This window comes from Oryzias latipes, chromosome 20, assembly GCF_053564925.1.
Source record: "Oryzias latipes strain Hd-rR chromosome 20, Olatipes_Hd-rR_3.1".
NCBI lineage: Eukaryota > Metazoa > Chordata > Actinopteri > Beloniformes > Adrianichthyidae > Oryzias > Oryzias latipes.
The window spans coordinates 14,040,887-14,062,732 of NC_136256.1; the positions used below are offsets into that span (position 1 = coordinate 14,040,887).

The 21,846-nt window shown below is 41.3% G+C and overlaps 1 protein-coding gene across 2 annotated transcripts in view; it reads left to right on the forward strand.

Annotated features, from left to right (window-relative positions):
• Positions 1 to 864: 864 nt before the first annotated feature.
• adarb2 (adenosine deaminase RNA specific B2 (inactive)) overlaps positions 865 to 21,846 on the forward strand; it is a 230,405-nt gene continuing 209,423 nt past the window's right edge. Inside the window, exon 1 of one of the 2 annotated variants that reach the window (XM_020712721.3) lies at positions 865 to 1,297. In XM_020712721.3, the coding sequence (XP_020568380.1) occupies positions 1,192 to 1,297 (106 nt within the window). In that variant the 5' untranslated portion in view covers positions 865 to 1,191. The remainder of the gene's footprint in view (positions 1,298 to 21,846) is intronic. The other variant, XM_020712719.3, reaches the window with a different exon arrangement.

Genomic DNA, 21,846 nt, shown 5'->3' on the forward strand with positions numbered 1-21,846 from the left:
TTTTTTAAGTCAAATTCCAATCGAACTTTTAGGGGGAAAAAATGGCAGACATGGCTTTCCATCAGTCAAAGTCCTGTGGTCTAATCATCTTTTTATTATTGTAAAAGCGTTCCCAGTGCAATTATGATTAGCCAAATACAAAAAAATGCGTCATTTTCTAGGACATAGTTTCTGCAGGGCGGCAGTACTTCATTAGAAATTGAGTGAGCCTGCCTTCATTTGTTTACCCTCAACCGCTAGCTTACAGCCCCACCTAACATTACCGTTGTTGGGAGCTGTACAGTTTTGAGTGAGATGCCAGCTCGGACGAGGAAAACCAAGATTCACATGGATCCGTTTGTCTACAAGTGGATGCATCAGAATGGGAGCTTGTGGCCCCTCCAGCATAGTTTCTACATACACAATTACAAGCTTTGTGAGCCATTGTTTAGTCTACTCCTGATTCACAACGGTTTGAATAAAGTAACACTAAATGCAATTTTTAAAAAATTGTTTTCATATTCGTTCTCCCTCATCAGAAAAATGCCCCAAAAACATGTTGAAAACACAACAAACACGTTTTCATCTGAGTGGGTCCTTAAAAGGAGAGGCTGAGCTCTCCTTAGCTGATGTTCCCTGGATAACCTTCTTGGCTGACCTCTGACCCCTCTAAACAAGGCGGGAATCATCTCCAGCATCCTTCAGGTGGAGCAAACTGCCAGCAAAAAAGAAAAAGAACAGCCAGCGAGTCAGAGCGCTGAGGGTGAAGGAGGGGTGTGAGCTGGTGGGTGTCGCTGGTGATGTCACACCTCCCAAACAGCCGCGATTGGACCCTAATTAGAAATCTCAGCAGCAAATAGATAGGCGTCCCGCATGATTGAGTCCAAAGTGGCTGATGCCCCCCTAAATTTCTGCAGAGGTGCGGCAGAGCTGGCGGAGAGGCACGGGAGTGACGGCGGCTGCTCCGCACACACACAGACGCTGGAGCTGGACTTCCAGAGGTGATACAGGAGGAGCAGACGCGACCTCCTCCTCTTTCTCACACACACACACACACACCTCCCAGGCGTGGAGGGGACCATTAAAGGGGTTTACTCGTAGCGGACGGCGCTGCGTTGGACGGGGGCTGCGGAGGCGAGACAAAGTACCACCAAGGAGAGGCGCGCCGGCGGCTCCAAGTTGTTCCCGTGCGTCGCTCCGGAGGCTGCGCAGATGGCATCCCTACTTGGGAACGGCGGCCGCGCGGCAGGTGCGCAGGCTGGACAAACGGCAAAGATGAAGCTGAAGCGGAGACGGAGGAGGCGGTCGAAGAGAAGAGGTAAAAACAAAAACTTTACGGCACTTCGCGCCCGCGCGCTGCGTTTCTGCGGTTCCAAAGCTGGGCGCGCATCAGTGCGCACGGAGGATCCACGGCGGGGCGGCTGGCGCAGCCGCCAGAAAAGGAAGCGTCTGCCCTCGAAAATGTCAGTGGAAACAATCTAGAGGAAAAAATAAATAAACAAAAAAAGTGTAGTTAGAACAAATGAAGCAAAAGTTATGCATTTTTTAACCATCAATCAACCCCCTTTTTTTTTCTTTCTATTTTTAACTCCAAAGTGCTGTTGTTGAGATGAATGCCAGCATTTAATACTCTGGAGAAGACTGATCCATATCACTTAAACACAAAATAAGATTTTTTAAATATTTCAACTTTTGTTGTCATCATTTATAAGAAAACTTACATCCAAACAAAAACAAAAAAAAGACTAAACTTTGACTCTTTGTGGCTATTTGTTGGTCAATATTTAGATAAAAAATTAATAAACTATATAAAAAACAAAGAAAATAATCTCACATAAGAGTCTTAGTTTTTTTCTCTATGTGTGCTTTTTTAATTAAATACTGAAAATCTTTCATAATTAATTTAATTGGATTGAATTAATAGAAAACAGTTGTGTTCCATTTATTCCGAGCTAAAATAATTAAAAAACAAAACCAAAAAACAAATCCATGATATCTTGCATCCCACATTGTTTTATCAGCAGCAGCAGAGTGTAGATGATGCATCCGCTGTAAAAACATCCACTTTTTAAAGTTCACAAACACTGTTTGAATAAACCATCTGTTTCATTATCAGTTTGTCATTTTACTCCGAAGGGAGAAGAAGAAAAAGTCCAGAATGACATGTTTTTTTTTAAAAGATTGAAAAATTATATTAAAGTATTCATTCTTTGCACATGCTTTCCTCATTTATTTTAGTTAATAAGTTGGCTAGAACTAAAGGATCAGACAAAAAAAACTCTTATTCCCGCACTTCCTCCAAAAGGAGAAGGAATCTAAATAAATGAAAAGTCGCTCTGTTTGTTTGCAGTTTTTATGACAACTGGTGTGCTGTTCATGCTTGAAGATGTCAGCATGTCGGCCCCATCACATCCTGGAATATGGATGAACGCTGGGAGCGCGTCGACGTGTCCGACTCCAAAAAGCAAAAAAAAAAAAAAACACTTTGCAGTTGTCATCAAACCACAAACAGGCGACCGCGACTCATTTCCATAACCTCTTGATTTTTAATAGCCCAAGTAATTGAGACAAGGGAGACAATACATAAAATATAGTGCTGAGGCAAATGTATTTACATAATGGAAACGACAGAATTGGTTCCACAACATTAAGCATTGCATATGAATGGCACACAGATGCGCACACATTAGCCGGCAGGCCAGTTTGTCTTTTTCTTTTTTCTTCTTCTTTGCAGTTAATCTATCAGCACTGCTGATTCATTCTGATAACACGGGACATTAGGGGCCAGTTCAGGGGCCGCTTGGCAATGAAGTGGTGCCTCTGAGAGGTGGAGATGACGGCTGGTTGCAGAGATGAAAGAGGTGGACTGACTGCACCAGTCATGATATATTTTTATATACAAACCCACTATATTATTATTTTTTTTTGTACTCCTTGACCTCAGATTACTCATAAGCCGGGCCAAGTTTGAACCTTTTTCTCATCGTTTTCATCCTAAATGCCAAAGGATCAACATCTTGAGATTGCGGCACAATTATTTTTATAAACCTTGGAGCAAAATAAAATAAATAAAAAGCGGACAACTAAATGAAGTCACGGAGGGATTTTTGCCTGGCATGTGGGGCTTAATCCCTCGAAAAGGCTGCAGATTATTTCTAGATGGACTTCGTGAAACCTATGTGTGAGCTCAAAAGGTTGAATCCGCTGTGTTTATTAAATCTTTTTTGGCCAAACTCCTCTTTTTTTTTTTTTTTTTTTTTTTTGCAATTGTTTGGAGCAAACAAATCACCCCAGATTACAGATCAGACTTTTGTTGACTGCTCCTTCTTTTTTGACAGCACCCAACCTCTGCTCCCAAATTCCTGGAAATCTGAGAGCAGATTCAGGGACTGTGCTCTTAATTAATTACAGCTTTGTGGTTTTTGTGCACCCCCTCTCCCAAAGGGATATCAGCCCGTACAGAAAACATCTGGATGGACGTTGCTCATGGCTGTCATCAGTGTGTTAAAGTGTACCGTTAGTACCGAAAACACGAGATCTATTTACAAATTCTCCTTAATTTAATTTAGTTTCCGACTCCCTATGGACTCCGGTTTGCGGCTACGGGAATGTGAAAAAGCAGAGTGCCACATCATTCATGCGGCGGTTACTGTTCGCTCTTGGCGAGGCGGCAGCCAAGAGCTTCTAGCTTCTAGCAGCCCCCCAACCCTTGATCAGACCAGTAACTAAAGGGAGCCATTTAGTTACATAGTGACAAAATCCAAAACCTTAATGAACTGTAGGGAGATTTAATGATGAGGCTGATATTGAGGCAGATTTCACTTCTGTTGGAGATGAATAACATGCATGACTCCAAGGTTGAAAGTGCAGCAAAGGAGGACCACCCCCCCCCCCCCCCCACCCAAAAAAAAAGGTAAATGAATGATCCCTTTGCTTGTCTTCGGGAAATGCAGGATTTCCACATGTTTGCAGACGTTTCTAGGGTCCCCGGCGCCTCCGTTTTGAGCTGCACGCACCTCCATAAAGTGTGTGTAGCTAGCGAGTGTAAAAACATGAACTGCACGTAAATGAAACGGCTACATTGTTGCAGCACAACTTCAAAACAAACTAAAGAGGAAAAGCTTGTGCCATGGAACAACACCTACCACACCTTTATGGCAGTAAAATATAAGAACAAAATACTTTAAATAGTTTCAGTTAGGCCCCAAATCTCAGAGAAGCGATTGTGTTGAAGCTGAGGATAAGTATTTTTTACACGTTGCCTTAAACCGTTAGCTTGTTAGTGCTTACTTTTCACATAGTAGTCCTTCACAGCATTGTCTTAGAAATTACATCGGGAACAGCAAAGCACAAATGTAGATTTAAAACATCGTGAACAAAAATTGACAAGGATACTTTTGGAATTTGTGTGTAGATTGATTTCTACTTTTTCACTCTTAATGTTGTCATCTTTGCATCTATAGTGTTGGTATGCTGGCTTTTGTGAGACAGTCTGGTTAGCCGTTGTAAAAAAGACTTAACGAAAAGACGCACGGAGTTTAATGGAAGATAATCTGACGAACTCTACTGTACCAATACACCAGGAAGTGTTCAGGAACAAATGAAGTGACTTCGTACAAATTGGCTTTATTTACCAAAGCAGGCTCAGCCGCTGCAGGGATGGGGGTGCATGCAGGATGGGGGAGTGTGCTCGTTGCTGGTTCTACCCATTAGGACACCCCAATGTCACAGTGCTCATGCAAAAAAAATAAAAAATAAAAATGAAGAGGCCTTTCAGCAATCTGTAGCTTCAGTTTCAGCCCTGAAAGGCTGCTGTCACGTTTGTTTGTGTTTGTGCTGATAACCGCATTAGGAGCCGCGACAGGAACACCGCTGGCATTTATGAGGTTAATGAAGGTCGGTGCCGGCGGAAGCGGCACGCCGCGCCGCTGTGTGCGCACGCAAGGCTGTGCGAGTTTATAGACTCTTACTGACACGCCGTCCTCTGAGCGCTCAGCTGAGGCGAGGGGGTCAACGCCCTTACCGCTGACTGTGGTCTCCCGAGGACCGCTGATAAAATGACCAGGCAGGAGGGATCGTCCAACTTTAATGCATCAGTCCAGTTAGCAATTATCTCATGATAGCCTGGTAGAGCCCAGCTTGGATAAAAACGACTAAACTCATGCCAAAAGTGTGTCAGTTACACAAAGGTTGTGTCCCGTTGTCCCCGAAATTGCATCAGGAACATCAAAGCACTGATGTAGATTTAAAACATTCAGAAGGTGATACTTAAGTTAATTAGCCTCTTGTTTGATGACTCCCACAGTTGAAAAGACGAGGGTATTACTCACTCTGCAAATAACTCGTTGCCATGACAACAAAACGGTTTCATTTAGTTAAATTGAGTTAGTCATGTGTTACACTTCATCAATCTGTCCTCAACAGCTTTCAAAACAATGACTACTTCAGGGGAGACATCTGAGTGTGGCACTGTGCTAATGTGTGTGCTGCTGCAGTGGAAATTATGTTCCGGAGTGTATCAGATGATGCCTCCGTATGGCAATTTGTTTGCACGAACGTGCGTGTTGTTGTGTGTGTGTGTGTAAAACGTGCAGAGTACTGAGGTTTGGCGGGGAGCTGTCAGTCTTCATAAACAGAGATGTAGCGCAGCAAGTCAGCAGCATTATCGCTTCCTGTCAGTGTTTGTGCGTCTGCGGTCCACAAGACAACGCAACACGAGGGAGCCGGCGATGTAAAAGAGAGAGCAAAGCCGCCTCGCAGCAACTGTCAAGTGCTTCTGACGCGGTGCTGGACACGAAGGAGCACAGCTGGTTGATCCTGCTGGAAACACGGTTCTGACATGCTATAAGGCGTGTTTGAGCAGAGTCATCTAAGAATGTGGAAATATGGATTTCAAATTTGAAGTTCCTGAAGTTTACGTCTGCTTTTTTTGTTTAAGCACTTTGCTGCTTCTAGATCATTCAAATACCTTCTTTTCACAACAATCTAGAGCAGTGGTCCCCAACCTTTTTGATGCCACGGACGTATGACGTCAGAAAAAACTTTCACGGACCAGCGTTTAAGATATGGAGGACGATTATTGTAGCAACGCTATGATGAAGGAGAAACGGAGAGTGACACGACAACCTCTGAGCTTTTATTTTGACACGGATGACATTGTACATCACACAGGTCTGATCATCCTCTCCCCTTCCCACACTCATGGTGCAAAAAAGAAGTACTGTCTATCAAATGTAGCTTTCTTTTTTTTGGAAGTCCTCTTCTGTCTCCTGGGTGGGCGTTTTTCCCTCGGCAAAGAAACTTTCCAAAGACGTTTGTTGTTTACTCATTTTGCTAGCTCCTGTGTTTACTTTTAGTGGTAACCTATCACGTGACAAAGAAGAGCCCCTTGGCTTGTGTCAAGAGTCACATAGATGGATGTGACAGAGAATCGGGCAATTTTTCAAAATAAAACATCTTTCAGTTTCCGAAATAAATAAAACGGAAGTAATGTAAGTTATTTATTCTTTCTGTGCGGTCCGGTACCAAATGACCCACGGGCCGGTACCGGTTCGCAGCCTGGGGATTGGAGACCGCTGATCTACAGCATCTCAATGGTATTCTGGCATCTTTACATCTGCAACACAAGTCAGATTTTAGCCTAATCACCGTCAATATGGTTTATACTGCGCAAGAAGGAAGACAGTTTCTATCACAAAAAGGGCTCACTGTTTTTGTGTTCATCTTGAAAAAAAACAGTTATTTAAGTTAGACAACAAATGTATCATAACAGAAGGACTTTTCTGCTCACAAAGGTCCCTCTTTTGGCTTTAGACATTTTGAGAATAGTTTATGGAAAACCTGGAAAGTTACATCACCAGGGGTGTCACGATTCATTGGAACAACAATTTCACTATTTTCATAATTTGTGGTTGATGATACGATTCATACTCAGTATTTGTTCCTTTTAAGCAATCCGATTGAATTCAGTTTATTGACCTGAAATCAAACCAGGACATCTTTAGCCAAAACCTCAACAAGAGTGACTCAGAGATTAATGCATGGGTACTGAACAGTGTAGGTGAAGTTTCCCAGATTCCTTGTATTTTTTTTTACAAGATAATCAAGTGTAAATTATATGTAAGTACAAACACACAATAATTAATGGCAAATCCATTCACATTTAATTTCATTTAGTTCAGCCCCCTGCTGTTTTTCCACATGAAAATAATTCAAACAGAATAATAATTCAAACAGAACTTGGTTATTTTTACCTTATAGTAAAAGGAACCTACTGTGAATCAATCCAAATGGTGTTTTCCAGTATCGATATAATTGTTTTTTTTCAGTTGGAAGGTCGATTCGATTAGCAACTTGCCCATGACAGATTGATCAATCAAGTGGATTAATTGTTACACCCATCCTTTTTATATTCACTAATGATAACAAATGTCAGAGCCACAATAAAGACAAAAATGGGATGGTTTATGAATGGTTTTCATGAATAAAACTTTGAAGTGGTAAAGGGTTTGGGTTAGTTTGTTGACTTTAGTGAAATGATCATTTATCCATCTATAAGTGTATATCCACATAGTATGTCATGTTAGCTTCTTTTGACCTGCACAGGGTTTTTCTTTCAAATTATTTTGTTTATAAAAAGTAAAATTAAGAAGGAAAAATTGAAAAAAAACAGCTCAATTGCAGGGATAAAAATGAGCTTTTTCTTCATATTCCTAATATCTAATTTTCATAGCCCCTCAATCAGATTGTGTCCATACCCCAATCGTGCAGTCTAGTTCAATCCACGGTTGGTCGGTTTTGCTTTGTGAATATCCGGATGAAAACAATAAACTTTTGATCAGCACTTGTGCTTTTAAAGCTTGATGATGCAATTGTCTCCAGCATTCGAGTGGTCTGGTATTTTATTTTTAGTGATATACAGTGATTTTCGAGATGCCATCCATCCATCTTCTTAGCCCGCTATATCTCTTTTGGGTTCAAGGGGATGCCAGCGCCTGTTGCCGAAGCCTGTCCTGGCCACTGCTGGGTGAAGGTGGAATTCGTTTATTTACACGTATGTGTAAATTTGAAAGTATTTGCCACCTGCTCCATATGTTAATTGAAAATATCTGAAGGTAAAGTTGCATTAGAAATTGAATATGCAGTAAATATTTTGATCAGCCATCTTGTTTTCCTATTGCTCAACATAAATATAGGTTAAATGGTGCAATATGCATGCGATTGTACTACGGGCATACGATTTCAATTGTGGATGATGTCATCAGCTTGTCTCACATTTCGCAGGGCTATTCTCTACCAATGGCCTTGCGACCAAGGCCACCCACGCGGTTACAAATCACTGTATAAACTGGGCCCTTTATAAAGCGCTCAATAATTCTCCATTGATGTGGCAATGATAAAATAAGTTTTTTTTGTTTGACTGCTAAATAAGACATGCTAAAGTGTAGGAAAAACAAGTCTTCTTTATCTGGCATATTGGGAAAGCTTAAAACAAAAAGGAAAACATATAATACTTCAAATCTTCCTATAACTCCTTCATCCTAATACTTTGACCACCATCGAATACCAACAAGAAGCCCTAATTTGGACCTGATCAGGACATTTTACAAAACGGAATCTGAAAGTTCCACAGCCAGCATGTCATTATTAGTCACTTTCAATTTCTATGACATTCCAGAACAGCTTATTGTTGCTTTTCTTGTTATTTGGTATCAAGAAAAGCTCAAATCTCGTATGAAGTACTGCCAATGGCGTAGGAGTGCCGCACACATCACGGGGCAAACATTTCTCCAGTTTATGATCCTAATTAGCTGTAACTGTGCCATCATCCCTGAGTCATTGTGTCTGGAGACAGGCCAGATCCTTTGATGGTCGACACTCTCTTCTTTTTCTTTTTGTCCACTTTTCTATTTCTGTTGTTCCTTAATGTCATTTTCATTTACAGTCTTTTTCTTAGGTGAATGTGGTTAGTAAGGTTGGTCCTGTTGGTGTGAGGGTAGAGGTTCCATGTTTCTTTTTTTTTACATATGCTAAAAGTTGGACACACACACAAAACAGAAAAATGTAAAGCATTAAAAATTAAAGCCCAAAAACAGGACTGACCTGACCAGTTGGTAGACTGCAAATGTGTGCTGTGCTGACATTGCAAAGTTACCATTGATACCCCGCTTCATACGGAATAATGAAATTGGATGAAGCGGCTTAAACGCTTTCCGTGCCTTCCCTCGCCATCAGACGGGGGCCTATTTGAGATAACGTTAATGAAGGAGACTTTAGCCAAGAATAGACACGTCTTATTGCACAAGGAGGAGGGGGTGCTACCAGCATTTATTTCCATTAATAAGATAAAGGCTTTTACAAGGGGGCCTCTCTAGAGGTTGTTGTAAAGATCATACACCTTTAATAAACATGGAGACACTCTAGCAGCAGGTCTTTTTTTCCTCTAAGAAAGTTTCCCTAACCTTGATATAAACAATTTGGTCTAGGAAGGACACTCGATCAAAATAATCACTGCTGTCTATCATATGTAGAATATTAATAGTAATAGCCTGGTCCTTCAGCTATGCTGAATGTCTTGTTACCCTCCATTAGCTTACTTGTTAGCTTTCTCCTTTTTAGTTAAGCTCTATGATTTTAGTCTTTAGTCTATTAATGTTCATAGTTCAGCAGGGCTTTAATAAACTAACTCCAAGTTTTAAAACTTCTTGACATTATTACAAAAAATGAGCTTCTCATTTCTCACTAGTGACTAGTTACTAGCTAATTTTATCTATTGTGTTATGGTTGTTAAAACGTATTATTTGACCTTAAAGCTACATACATAGCGGGCATTTGACATGCGCTAAACAGGTATTTAGTTCATGGTATTCACACTAGACAAGCAGGGAGGGACTTTTTCTTCTTCTTTTTCTTTTTTTACTGTTTACAAGTGCATGTCCAGTTGGAAGAGTTTTTGTACAAGATGTCAAAGTGGTGTAAATCTGATGAATCTTGCTCCAGGCTTTTTTTTTTACAGCTCTATTCTGATATATGAAAGACTTGGAGTCATAGAACTCCAGCTGGATACACACACTGCAATTATTCATTTCTTCTCCATGATCAATTTTCAAATGGTTGACCCTTCCGTGAATTAAAAAGAATGCTATCCATACGTCACTACCAAATCAGAGTGCCCGATTAGTCAAAGTTTAAGTGGTTTAACTTTTAGCGCACATCCGTTTTGGACGTAGTGTCCGAAAACGATCATAGAAACTTGTGTAGCAGCACATAAACACAAGAGTTATGTTCGCAAGAGGTCTGAAACGCATGTTTACGTTCAGTGGCCATCTGAACGTGCGTTGCTGTTTTTTTGTTGCTTCAGAATATTTTAATATCTGACTATTTTATGTTTATTGTACTGATTAGTTTAATTTAGTTTTTTTTACTATTTCTACAACTCTTTTCTATTCAACACTTGAAATGTGTTCCTTTTTTGGAAGCGATCAATACAAGCATCCTTTTTTTTTCTATCGGTGAAACTACAGGCCTTGTGTTGATTAGAACATGACAGTTTTCTGTACAAAATTTTTCAATTCCAACTGGACAAATATAACTTTAAAACTTACATCAATAATGCAACTACGCTTCCTTTATTACTTTACATTGGCCTTTTAAAATAATGAAATGTCAATTTTGATGGTTGCACTGATGCATTGAAATATGTATTTTTCCTAAAGGTTTAGTGCTTTCAGTTCACCTTGAGCTTATCTAGATTACTGCAAGTGGAAGTGTCTGCACATAATCCCTATTCAAAATAAAAAAAAACATTTTATGGTCCACTTTCCAAATTATTTTTCTAGTTTCAATAAATAAAGTATACCCTATGTATATTTTAGAAATTACATTTTTGTTTAGCAGTAAGTGAGACCAAAAAAGTCAAATTAAAGATACTTTTACATTTCTTTGTTGTTGCTCTTCCTGAAAAAATTGTGTGCATGTTAATCTTCTAAAAATTGTGTACATTTTTGATCAATGAAAAAAGTAGCTAACAGGTATAATAGATTGTTCCTTCTTTTGCCTTAAAAGTCTTACATTTTTGATGGAGCGTTCATTGTATCTTATGTATAGTTTTTTCCTCACCCTCTCTGTGACGTTCAGAGCTTTTTTATAAACATATTTAAAGTGATTGACTTGATAGTAAATGCAGATTATATTTAGTGTATTTTAGGCCTGCGTGACTGATGGAATTGCTTAATGGCAGATTAGTGCATTTACGATGATGAGCAGGAGATTCTTAGCTTCCTGGTTGCTGCATTCTCCTCACATCCCAGCATTAAATTACAGTTTTTTCCTGTCATCGCCCTATAGTAAATCCCTCTCTCATCCATCGATTCTATTATGCTTTAGGGTCTCCTTCCAGGACAAACAGCTGAGCTTATCTTTCAAATCCGTGAAAATGTGTTTAGAAAATGAAATCTTTGCCTGCATTTACTTTGCGAATCATGGCAGACTTTCACCTGCAACGGTCAAGTTGGAAGTTTTATGGACCTACCTGGCTGATTCAGCAATACACAAAGTTTTGTTTACCAGTTTTCCTGTTTTTTAGCGCTTACCTGCTGTTTTGTTTTTCCTCTTTGCCCCTCTGATTTTTACATTTGTACAGCTTGATTTGCTGGAGCGTGATGGATTTGTTTGCGTTTGCCCGTAAAGCGAAGAGTTCCAATCACTCATCCATCGCCTTTGATAGCTCAGAGTGCATTTGACTCCTCTCAGATAAGGCCCGAGTGTACATCCAGTCGGATCCAGCTGAACTGTTTGAACAGGCACAGCGATTTGGCATGGGTCTGCTCGAATGAGTTCTGTCATAATGGAGAATTTTATTCCCGCCCCTGTGCTCTTTCTCCTAGTCAGTGTTGTTCAGGAAGTGAACTCTTTGTGAAGGATGAAGGGTATGTGGAACCAGCGGCTGCAAACGTGGCTGTTGGTTCAGGACAAAAAGCTATGATATTCCAAGGTTGAAAGTGTTTCTGAGATGTAGAAACAGATGAACCACAAATAAAGGGTCTACTGTGGAATCTGCAGTAAGTGATTTGATAATGAACATTTACAGACAGTAGCAAACTATCCAGTTTAAAAAGGTTCAAGATTTTTTTCCCCCAGTGATTTAAAGGACGACATTCCATCTGCTTGCCTTATCTCTCCAGGCCGGTCAATCTAAAGTCGAGAAAATCTTACAGCGAATGCTGGGTCGCCTTTAGATTTCAATCTAAATTTTAGAGCAGCCAGAGAGGCCTTTTCTAAGGATTTAGGTCTGTGTGGCACTCTATGTAAAGTCAATAATTCGTCATCTTACACCAAGATGTATCTTTATGTACAACCAAAGTTTGAAACCAATGTGATTAGCAAAAGCTTGAAAACAATTCCTAAAAAAAAAAAAAAAAATCAGAGAAGGGATGGCAGGATTGTTATGCTGTCTATTATAATCAATGGTTAGCTTAGCAGCTGTAGCTACGAAGAGGATATATCTGTGTGTCATAAGGATGTCTGTGTACCTTGACATTGTGCCGAAAGCATGTAACTAGAAAAATCAAGGAGGATCTAAAACTGGGCACCAGATTGTTAAGGCTTAGTTACAGGTACCCATAAAGGTGCTGCAGATTTTTGGATTGTCCGGGCTTATGAATGGTCATAGACAGTAGTGGCCGGATCTTAAGGGGAGCGCCTTTGTGTCTTGATGTTCCCTTGAGGTTTGTATGGCTTCTAAGGGACGTCATGAAAAAGGAATCCACAATTCTCGTGCGATTGTGGTAAGCGTATTGTAAACTATTTGTAAGTCAAATGTAAGTTGCTTATGACGTACGGTTGATGTTGCGTCTTTAACTCTCCCTTATTTGCAGTAATGTAAAAGATCCGTCCCTTTATTTTCTATTTTTGAATTGCAATCTACTTTTTTCTCTGTGTTTTTTAGCTCTGAATACGTAAGTCATCTGCTTTAAGGTTGCACTCCCTATGGTGTGAAGGTAATCCAACACTGTTGTGGGTTATCGCCTGACTAACGTCTTCTATGTGTGATCTTCTAACGTCAACTTTGTTCTCTGTGGAACAGTAAGAGCTGCAAACTGCCCACATTTGTTGCCAAGCTACGCTATTTCTGAAGCACAGGGATAAAGGAAACATCAGTGTTCTGTTAAGAGTGGCTCAAACATTGCTAATTGAAGTGATTTGAGATTTGAAAGTAACATTATGAAAATTCTGAATGCTTTTATAAACATTAAATGCATAAAAAATTATTTCTTGAATGGTTTATGGCAATGAACTTTTAATTTCTTCACATAGAAAGCAAATACATCTTAATATTTTTTTTACCATACATTTTGTCAATTTTTGCACCGTTAATTCCCATTTAGCTTGGTATAGATGGCATGCCTTTTCTGGTAGAACCAGTTGACACAGTTGTTTTAAATTTTACTGAAACAAAAGGCCAGTTTCCACTTTTATTTATAGTTGACATTTTAGAAATCAGCTAAACAGTCACAGATGGGTCGTATGACAATGTTGCCACATGTTTAAATGTAGCTAATCACAATCCAAAAAATCGTCTGTACACTTTTTAGAAAGTGCTGGGGACTGCATATTATTAATTTTAAGAAAGAAGCCTTTGGGCTGTGGCAAATTTGAATAAGGGCCGTATTTGGCCTGAGCCGGACTTCAGAGCATGTCTTAAAAGTGAAATAGAATAGTCCAAAGACAAAGACAGAAGTCAAGCTAATCAGCTGGTGCGACACAGTGTGCCTCTGCCACTGAAACCACAGCCGACATGGAGCCGATTCAAAGCTGTGCTGCAGTAAACTGTTGGCCCGGTGGTTTGCTGCAGAGAGGGAGGCAACTTGGTTTAATGATAATGGCTCAGACGATTGCAGCGATAATCCTGCTGCCGTTCCTGCTGACTGTGGAGAGCCCGCGCTTTGTCCTCTGCTCCCCTATTAGCGTGATGGAAGTTTTAATTTAAATAGACCATCAGTTGGATAAAGAGAGAATTGCCCGCTTGTGTGCTGGGTTATGTGGAAGAGAAACTGAGCCACATGGAAAGTATATAGTCACAGCTGTAGAGACGAGACAGAGGAACGGGGCAACCTCCTCAGGCTGCAGGTTGGTAACTATTACCACAGAGTTTCTCACTTCTGTTGTCTGCTTTGATAGAGGACAAAACTAGAAAAGCATTGTTACAATTTTCCATTGCAGCTAATTTTGGTGTTTTACTGTTATAAAGGATATTCCAAATAAAAACGTAACTTTATCCATGAATGTATATATTTAATAGAAAAATAGAAACACCAGATTCACACTGGTCTGCTGTCCATCTTTCTTGGGTTGCGTCCGTCTCACTACATTCAGTTTGTTTATACTGTCTCAGTTGTGTCTCAGTTGTGTCTCAGTTGTGTCTCCGGTCCGCCCCCCCTCACCCCTGGCTTCCGGAGGAGTGGTTTGTCCTGCCACCGTGTGTCGAATAGGTTTTCCAAAATGTTGGCGATCAGGCCCCATTCCCCCTTCCTACCTCACCGTTTTCTTGTAAGACACACGTTGTCTGTCAAATATGACGTTATATATATTTGTTTAATTTTATTTTTTTTACCCCCTGGCACTTGCAAGACAAGATCAGTTTCAAATTGTGAAACAAAATGGCTAAGATGGCTAAGATGGCGGCGCGTACGGACGCAACGGCTCGCGACTCTTGGATTGTGGTTTTACTTTTGTGTATCTCGTGCTGCCTCCTGGTTTGTTTTCGGTGCTGGCAGGAGACGGAGACGGAGTAGAGACAGGAAGCAGTAGCGGGGCTGCCGCTCAGACCTTCTGGAAAGACAGGAAAAAAAACCATAGGCCTCCTCTCCCAAGTATGTTCCTTGCCAATGCACGATACCTGAACAACAAAATGGACGAGCTGGAACTACTCATGGAAGGGAACCACTATGTCCGTGACTGCTGTGTGCTGGTTATAACAGAATCCTGGCTACACCCACAGATTCCCGACGCGGCTATCCAGCTAACTAGCCACGTTGTTCACTGCAGCGACCGGAACAAAGAAGGCTCGGGTAAGAGCAGAGGAGGAGGCCTGTGCATGTATGTACACAACAACTGGTCAAAAGACAAATAATCCACAAACATTGTTCGCCAGACTTAGAGTTACTTTCCATTAAATGCCGTCCATTTTACCTACCCAGAAAGCCAACAGCCATGCTAATTACAGCTGTTTACATACCACCCGACGCTAACGCTAGCATAGCTCTCTCACTGCTAACAGACACAATACACAGACTACAGAGGATTCACCCTGATGGTTTACACATAATAGCTGCTGACTTTAATTAGGCCAACCTGAATCTGTCCTGCCTAACCTTGACCAACATGTTAAGTGTCCAACCAGAGGGAAAAATACCTTATATCATGTTCACACAAAAATTAAACAAGCATACAAAGCCACTCAGCTTCCACACCTAGGCCAGTCAGATCACCTCTCTCTGCTGTTAACCCCTGCTTACACACCTCTGAGAAGGAGCTCAACCTCACTCGTCAAGAAATCACAACTTGGTCCAAGGATGCACTCTTTCAGCTCCAGGACTGCTATGAACACACTGACTGGAGCATTTTCGAACACCAGGACCTGACAGTATTCACAGAGGCCATGATGGAATACATCACCGTCTGTATGGGGACTGTCACAGAAGTGAAAGGCATCCGGGTCTTTCCTAACCAAAAGCACTGGATGACTAAAGAGGTCAGGTTGCTCCTAAAAGGCCGTGACTCTGCCTTCAGGTCAGGGAACAAGGATCTGTACAGGACCGCCAGAGCTGACCTGAGGAGAGGGATCAGGAAGGCCAAGTTGGACTGCAAAAGAAAAATAGAGGACCACCTCTCCAACAACAACCCCTCGGCAGGTGTGGCAGGGACTACAACAGCTGACCAACTTCAGGGGAAAGACCAGCACCGAGGCACACTCCAGCGCTGCACTAGCGGAAGAGGTGAACGCGTTCTTCTCGCGCTTCGAGACCACACCACTGCGGTCTGAAGTCCCATGACCTCATCCTCACTCTGCTTTTAGAGTCAACCCCAGGAAAGCGGCTGGGCCTGATGGAGTTCCTGGGAAGGTTCTGTGGACCAGCTCTCCCAGGTCTTCACAAAAATCTTTAACTTGTCGCTAGCTCAGGCTTTCATCCCTGCTTGCCTGAAGTCATCCCTCATCATTCCAATACCCAAAAAGTCATCCACGGCCTGCCTGACGGACTACCATCCAGTTGCACTCACCCCTGTCATCACCAAGTGTCTGGAACGGCTGCTTCTAGGACACATCAAAGACTATCTTCCTCCAACCTTCAACCACCACCAGTTCGCTTACAAAGCAAACAGATCAACGGAGGATGCCATATCCTTCACATTCCACACTGCGCTGAGCCACCTGGAACACAGAGACACCTATGCCAGGGTGCTCTTTGTGGACTACAGCTCATAATACGATCATTCCTGACATTCTGGTCAGCAAACTGTCTGATCTAGGACTCCACCCACTCACCTGTACCTGGATCAAAGACTTCCTGACAAACAGAGCACAAACAGTCTAACTGTGTCCCTAATTCTCCTCCACCCGGATGCTGAGCACAGGCTCTCCACAGGGATGTGTGCTGAGTCCTCTGCTGTACACGCTCTACACACGACACTACTGTGGTGGGGCTGATCTTTGGGGGTGATGAGACGGCCTACAGAGAGGAAGTCCTGAAACTGTCCAGGTGGTGTAAAGCTAAAAACCTCATCCTGAACACCACCAAGACCAAGGAGATCATCCTGGACTTCAGGAAGAACAGAGCAGATCCACCCCCCCACTCTACATCAATTGAAACTGTGTGGAGAGGGTCCACAGTTTCACTCTCCTGGGCACCACCATCTCAGCTGACCTAACATGGGCCATCAACACCATGGCCGTCATCAGGAAGGCACAGCAGCGCCTGTACTTCCTGAGAAGGCTCTGTCCCACTTTCTGAAAAGGCTCAGGAAGAACAATGTGAGCCAGGAGCTTCTGGTAACCTTCTACCGCTCAACCATCAAGAGCATCCCTTTTCCACTGCATCACAGTGTGGTTCTCCCTCTGCACTGAAGCAGAATAACAGAGCCACCATAGAGTGGTGAAGAGGATCATCGCTGCCCTCTCCCCTCACTGAAGGATATCTACCAGTCACGCTGCCTCAGCAGGGTGACTAGCATCACCACTGACTCCACCCATCCTGCTTTCCCTCTATTCGACCTGCTGCCCTCTGGCAGAAGGTACCGGTCCCTCAGAACCAGGACAAACAGACTAAGGAACAGCTTTTTTCCACAGGCAATCACTATACGGAATACACATACATCCACCTACTACACCCCACTCTGACTTTTTACAAATCCTAAATAACTGACTACTACGCATGCGTGCAATATCCGACTTCTGTGCAGTAACCGGGTCTCTGTGCAATAACACACAATATTTATTATGCTGCGCTCATGGCACCTCAACTCATTCCATTCTATTTTGTTCATACGTATTTCATATTTAACTGTTTCTGTACATGTTATACATTTTTTGTTTATAGATGTGAGTATTTTTATTTTATTTATCTTCATAACTCCAAGACTGCTGTAATTTCATTGTATTACCATGTACAATGAAAATAAAAGGATTCTGATTCTGAAAACTAAAACCACATGACAAAAATAAACATAGTTTAAAACATAGACAACAGACAATGCAGTCTAAGAAAAGGGCTTTAAAACTGGAAAACTTGAAACAGGCCAAATAGTTTAATTAGGATGACCAATTTTTTTTAAGCTTCTATAATGTCTTTTCTGTCTAACCTTGGTGTTTTCTGTGTTTTGTAGTAAATTTCAAAATATATGAACTCCATTATGTTCTTATTTTCCCAAAAACTCAGATGTATTTCCTTTTTTTGACACTTGTTTTATTCAAAGACAAATGTCGCATTAGAAAGTAGTTCCTTAATGTGTTTGCATAAAAGGTTAAGAAAACAATGTGCCGTTTGTAGCTAATTAGCTGTATAGAGTCTAGTAAACGATGTAATCTTTAAGCCTCATTCAAGTTTAGAGTGAACTACAATTACAGCCGCTGATGTTCTTGGGATTCTTAGCCTTCCTTTAAAAGAAAACGGTTAAGCTTCTGCTGCACATAGCAGAACATGGGAGTGTAAAAAAAGAAAAAAGTGTGCTCCCGGGTAAACTTTAGGGAAAGAAGAGATCCAGCTGCAGATCTTACACTTGTCTGATTGCAAATAGGATTGTCCATTTTGATCATAATTGCCTCAATCTGCACAACCACAGCACACAGCTTTACTGTACCCTCACACAATAAAACACGTTGTAAAGCTGTAAGCCAGCTTTAAAACACAACTGTTGTTGGTTGACCTTGGGCTTCTATGAACTGCCTGTGGCACGTCTGGCTTGTACACTTTGGTGTTGAATTTGCAGACAGATTTAATAGGTTTCAACCCTGGCTCTCTGGCTGGGTGCTTTGTTATGGCTTTGGCTTCAGGGTTATCTAAATAGCAGCAAGTGAATTTGTTCAGTGTTGCTTTCATCCGCTCCCCTGAGAGATGAATGCTCCAATGGTCCAACAGGTCATGAGTTTATCTCTACGTATAGCTGCTGGTTCATTGGAGGTTCAAAAGGCTGCTTGATTCACACTCAGAGACACTAATGGTCCCACTCATTGCCATAAAATGTACCTGAGATATCAGGTTTTCGGGGTCTACGTACAAAACACACGTCCACTGGACGCGCATTGAAAGTTAAACCAATTGAACTTTGACCAATCAGAGACTCAAGAGGGGAAAATAAAAAAGCCTGGAGCAAAATTCCCAAGATTTGCACCGCTTTGGCATCTCCTCTTTCAACTGCAGGTACATGCAAAGTATCGGATAGCAGCAAGCCAGTGCTAAACCATTCAGTGTGAACGTACGTAGCATTAGTAGGCGTAGTTTATGTTAGTAAAGTGTTGCATAATGGCGGGAAACTGCTTTTTCAGAATCAGAATCAGCTGATTTACGTTGATTGTCTAAACACTTTACTAATGCTAAGTGTTGCGTTTCAGTGCAAAGCTGCTTTTCTCCGCTTCAGAATTACAGTTCAAGAGTTACAGTAGTTGAAAGAATGTCAGCATTGGAGCTAAAGCTCCGGTGTTAAATATTTAACCAATTTGTGGGGCAGTTCATGAAATGATTGGACAACTCAGTAATCTCAATTTTTTGGCGCCAATTTCTGTGCGTCTGGTAGAGACTACAGTAGAGTGTGGTACTCAAACATGCACTCAGCCAGTTCAATGTGTTAACCAGTGGTTGAGTTTATTACGCGGACAGATGAAATAAAAACGTAATCTCCAGCATGGATTAGACAAAAAACACACGCAGATTAGCTTTTTAACATCACTCACAGACCTCCTGGCTGTGAGTTGGAGAGCTGTTATGCAATGAGTCAGAGGGCATATGGAGTAGAGCTTTGTTAAAACAGGAAAATGCATTATCATTAGTGCAGCTACAGTAAAGAGCCAGCCAACCTCGAGCGGAGGAAAGAGATTTGTCGTCTTTCATTTCCACTCATTAAACTCCTGTAATAACACTGCTGTGCTCTTGGAGGAATTTACCACACGAAGCTCCTCGCCACCACTAACCTCTCATAAGATTAAAGTTTAACGATTCTGTGGGGAGAAGGGGGAGCCCAAGCCGCAACCACGGATAATGCAAACGCAGATGGTTAAATGATATCTGAATATGAATAAAGTGAAGGCATTCAGCTTAAAAGTGTTGTTAATATAGGTCAAGATGGGTTATTGAGCTTTATTACCAAAATTTTTCCACACAGTTAATGATGGCTTTAAATAATAAAGTCAAACTGTACAACCAACCCCCACCCCCACCCCCCACCCCCCAAAAAAGGAAAAACTGTCATTTTTCATTCAGAATTTTTTTTCCACTGCTTTTATTCTGCAATTTGTCAAACTAGCAACACTTTTTTTAATAATGCCTTCTCCTCACAATCCAGTCATTAGTTGTTTGGCAAACCAGATTTTATTTTGTTGATTTGCATAAAAGTTTAATCAAGCACGTACCCATTTTTTTTAAAAAAAACTACCTTACTAGCCATAAAGAAAAGCTGGACTTCATTACCTTAACACAGTAAAAATAAAGAGAATTCAAACTTTTATTTTGACACGCTCATCTTCAATAATGACTTTTTTTTGTTTAAATTGGTTTCATTATATCTACAAGTGTTTTAATATCAGTATGATCACTTTGCGAAAGCAGAGCTCAGAGAGAGGTGATGAAGTTTTAGATCCATCTATGTCTTAGTCTAAGCTGGCATCATGGCTCAAAACTGGACGGCTGGTTAACTTCAATATTGCTCGCCATTTTTGTTGCACCGCTAATGTTAGGATAGAGCTGTTAGGGGCTCAAAATTAGCAGAAGAGTGTGTAAACAGATGGATGATGGGAAGTGGGGGCGGGGCTTACCCTGCATAAACAGTTCCACCCATAACTCATAGATGAATTTTCAATGAACTCCTGCCGCTCTATATTCTAGAAAGCAACACAGTTTTTATTTTGGCTAAAATCTGTATAACCCTAATTAAAAGACGACTGGGAAAGATTTAATAAAAGATCAAAAGATAGTCGGAGTGGGTCTTTAATAGCTGAATTGATCGCCTTTAACTTTAAAGTTTCATTGTGATTTATTGTGTGTTTTCTCCATTGATGGTGTGCCTTAAGTTCAAAATGACTGTAGGGTCAGTGCGTTGGATTTATTATGAACAGTTTCATTGGTCCACAGTAGCTTGTTTAATAATTTTCATTGGTTACAATCCATAAATTATCGAGATCATTGTTCAAGCCACCGGGTTAAAAGTGTGTGGAAAAAGTTGTGGCTTATAGTCCGGAAGTTATGGAGATTTAGCAGTTAATCCATTACTGCTACATTTCCTGTATTGTGACTGTTTATCGCAAACCTTTTTTTAAATCCTACACAACAGTAATCACAGCTTGATAATTTAACTAAGACTGATTACATGCATGTATAATGTCACACATTTGGCAGTAAACACTAACAACACTCTGAGAGTCATTGCAATAATCAGACTTGACGGTTGCCGTCTCCCAGCTCCTCATCAAGCGGCTCCAGCTCCTCCACACACCTGCTTGCTGTTGGCCGTCTCTCCTGCCAGGACGGTAATCCCATCCTTATTGGCTGCCCGCTTTGCCAAACTGCAGCGAGGCCCATTATGGTGCTCTAAGCAGGTACTCAGACGTATCTCTGCTAGATCGCCATGCAGATTTGCAGTGAGGTCACACGGAGCAATCCATTTTTCAATTTGGTCTCCTGCCTGAGATAAATGAACAGATGTCGATGGATTCTGCCTCCTGTGCGACTGTGAGCATTGTTTACACCTGGCAGTCTGGGGCGTTACACCTCAGCGGCTGCTTGAGATGAACGAGCGCTGTAATTAGCATTTTTTAATCAGACCAACAATTGAAACTTGGTATGCAGTAACTTTGACACATTTTACCTTTCTCAGCTCTTTGTTACTGCTAATCAACAGATGGCTGCGAGAAAGACGAGGCGTTGCTTTGAGCTCGACTGTGTCACAATCCCACAAACGCACTTGCCTGCACTCCAAATGAAGCTTTGTCATTTAATACACAAAAAAAGTATTTTCTCTTTCCATAAAATGTCTTCATCTCACCTAGAAATGAAAACTGGAAAGCCGATTGTGCCAACTCTCATACTACAGACACTCAAACTTGACTTGACATTGCTGTACACCCTCCCCCTCGTTATTTTTTTCCCTCATCTCTATTCACCA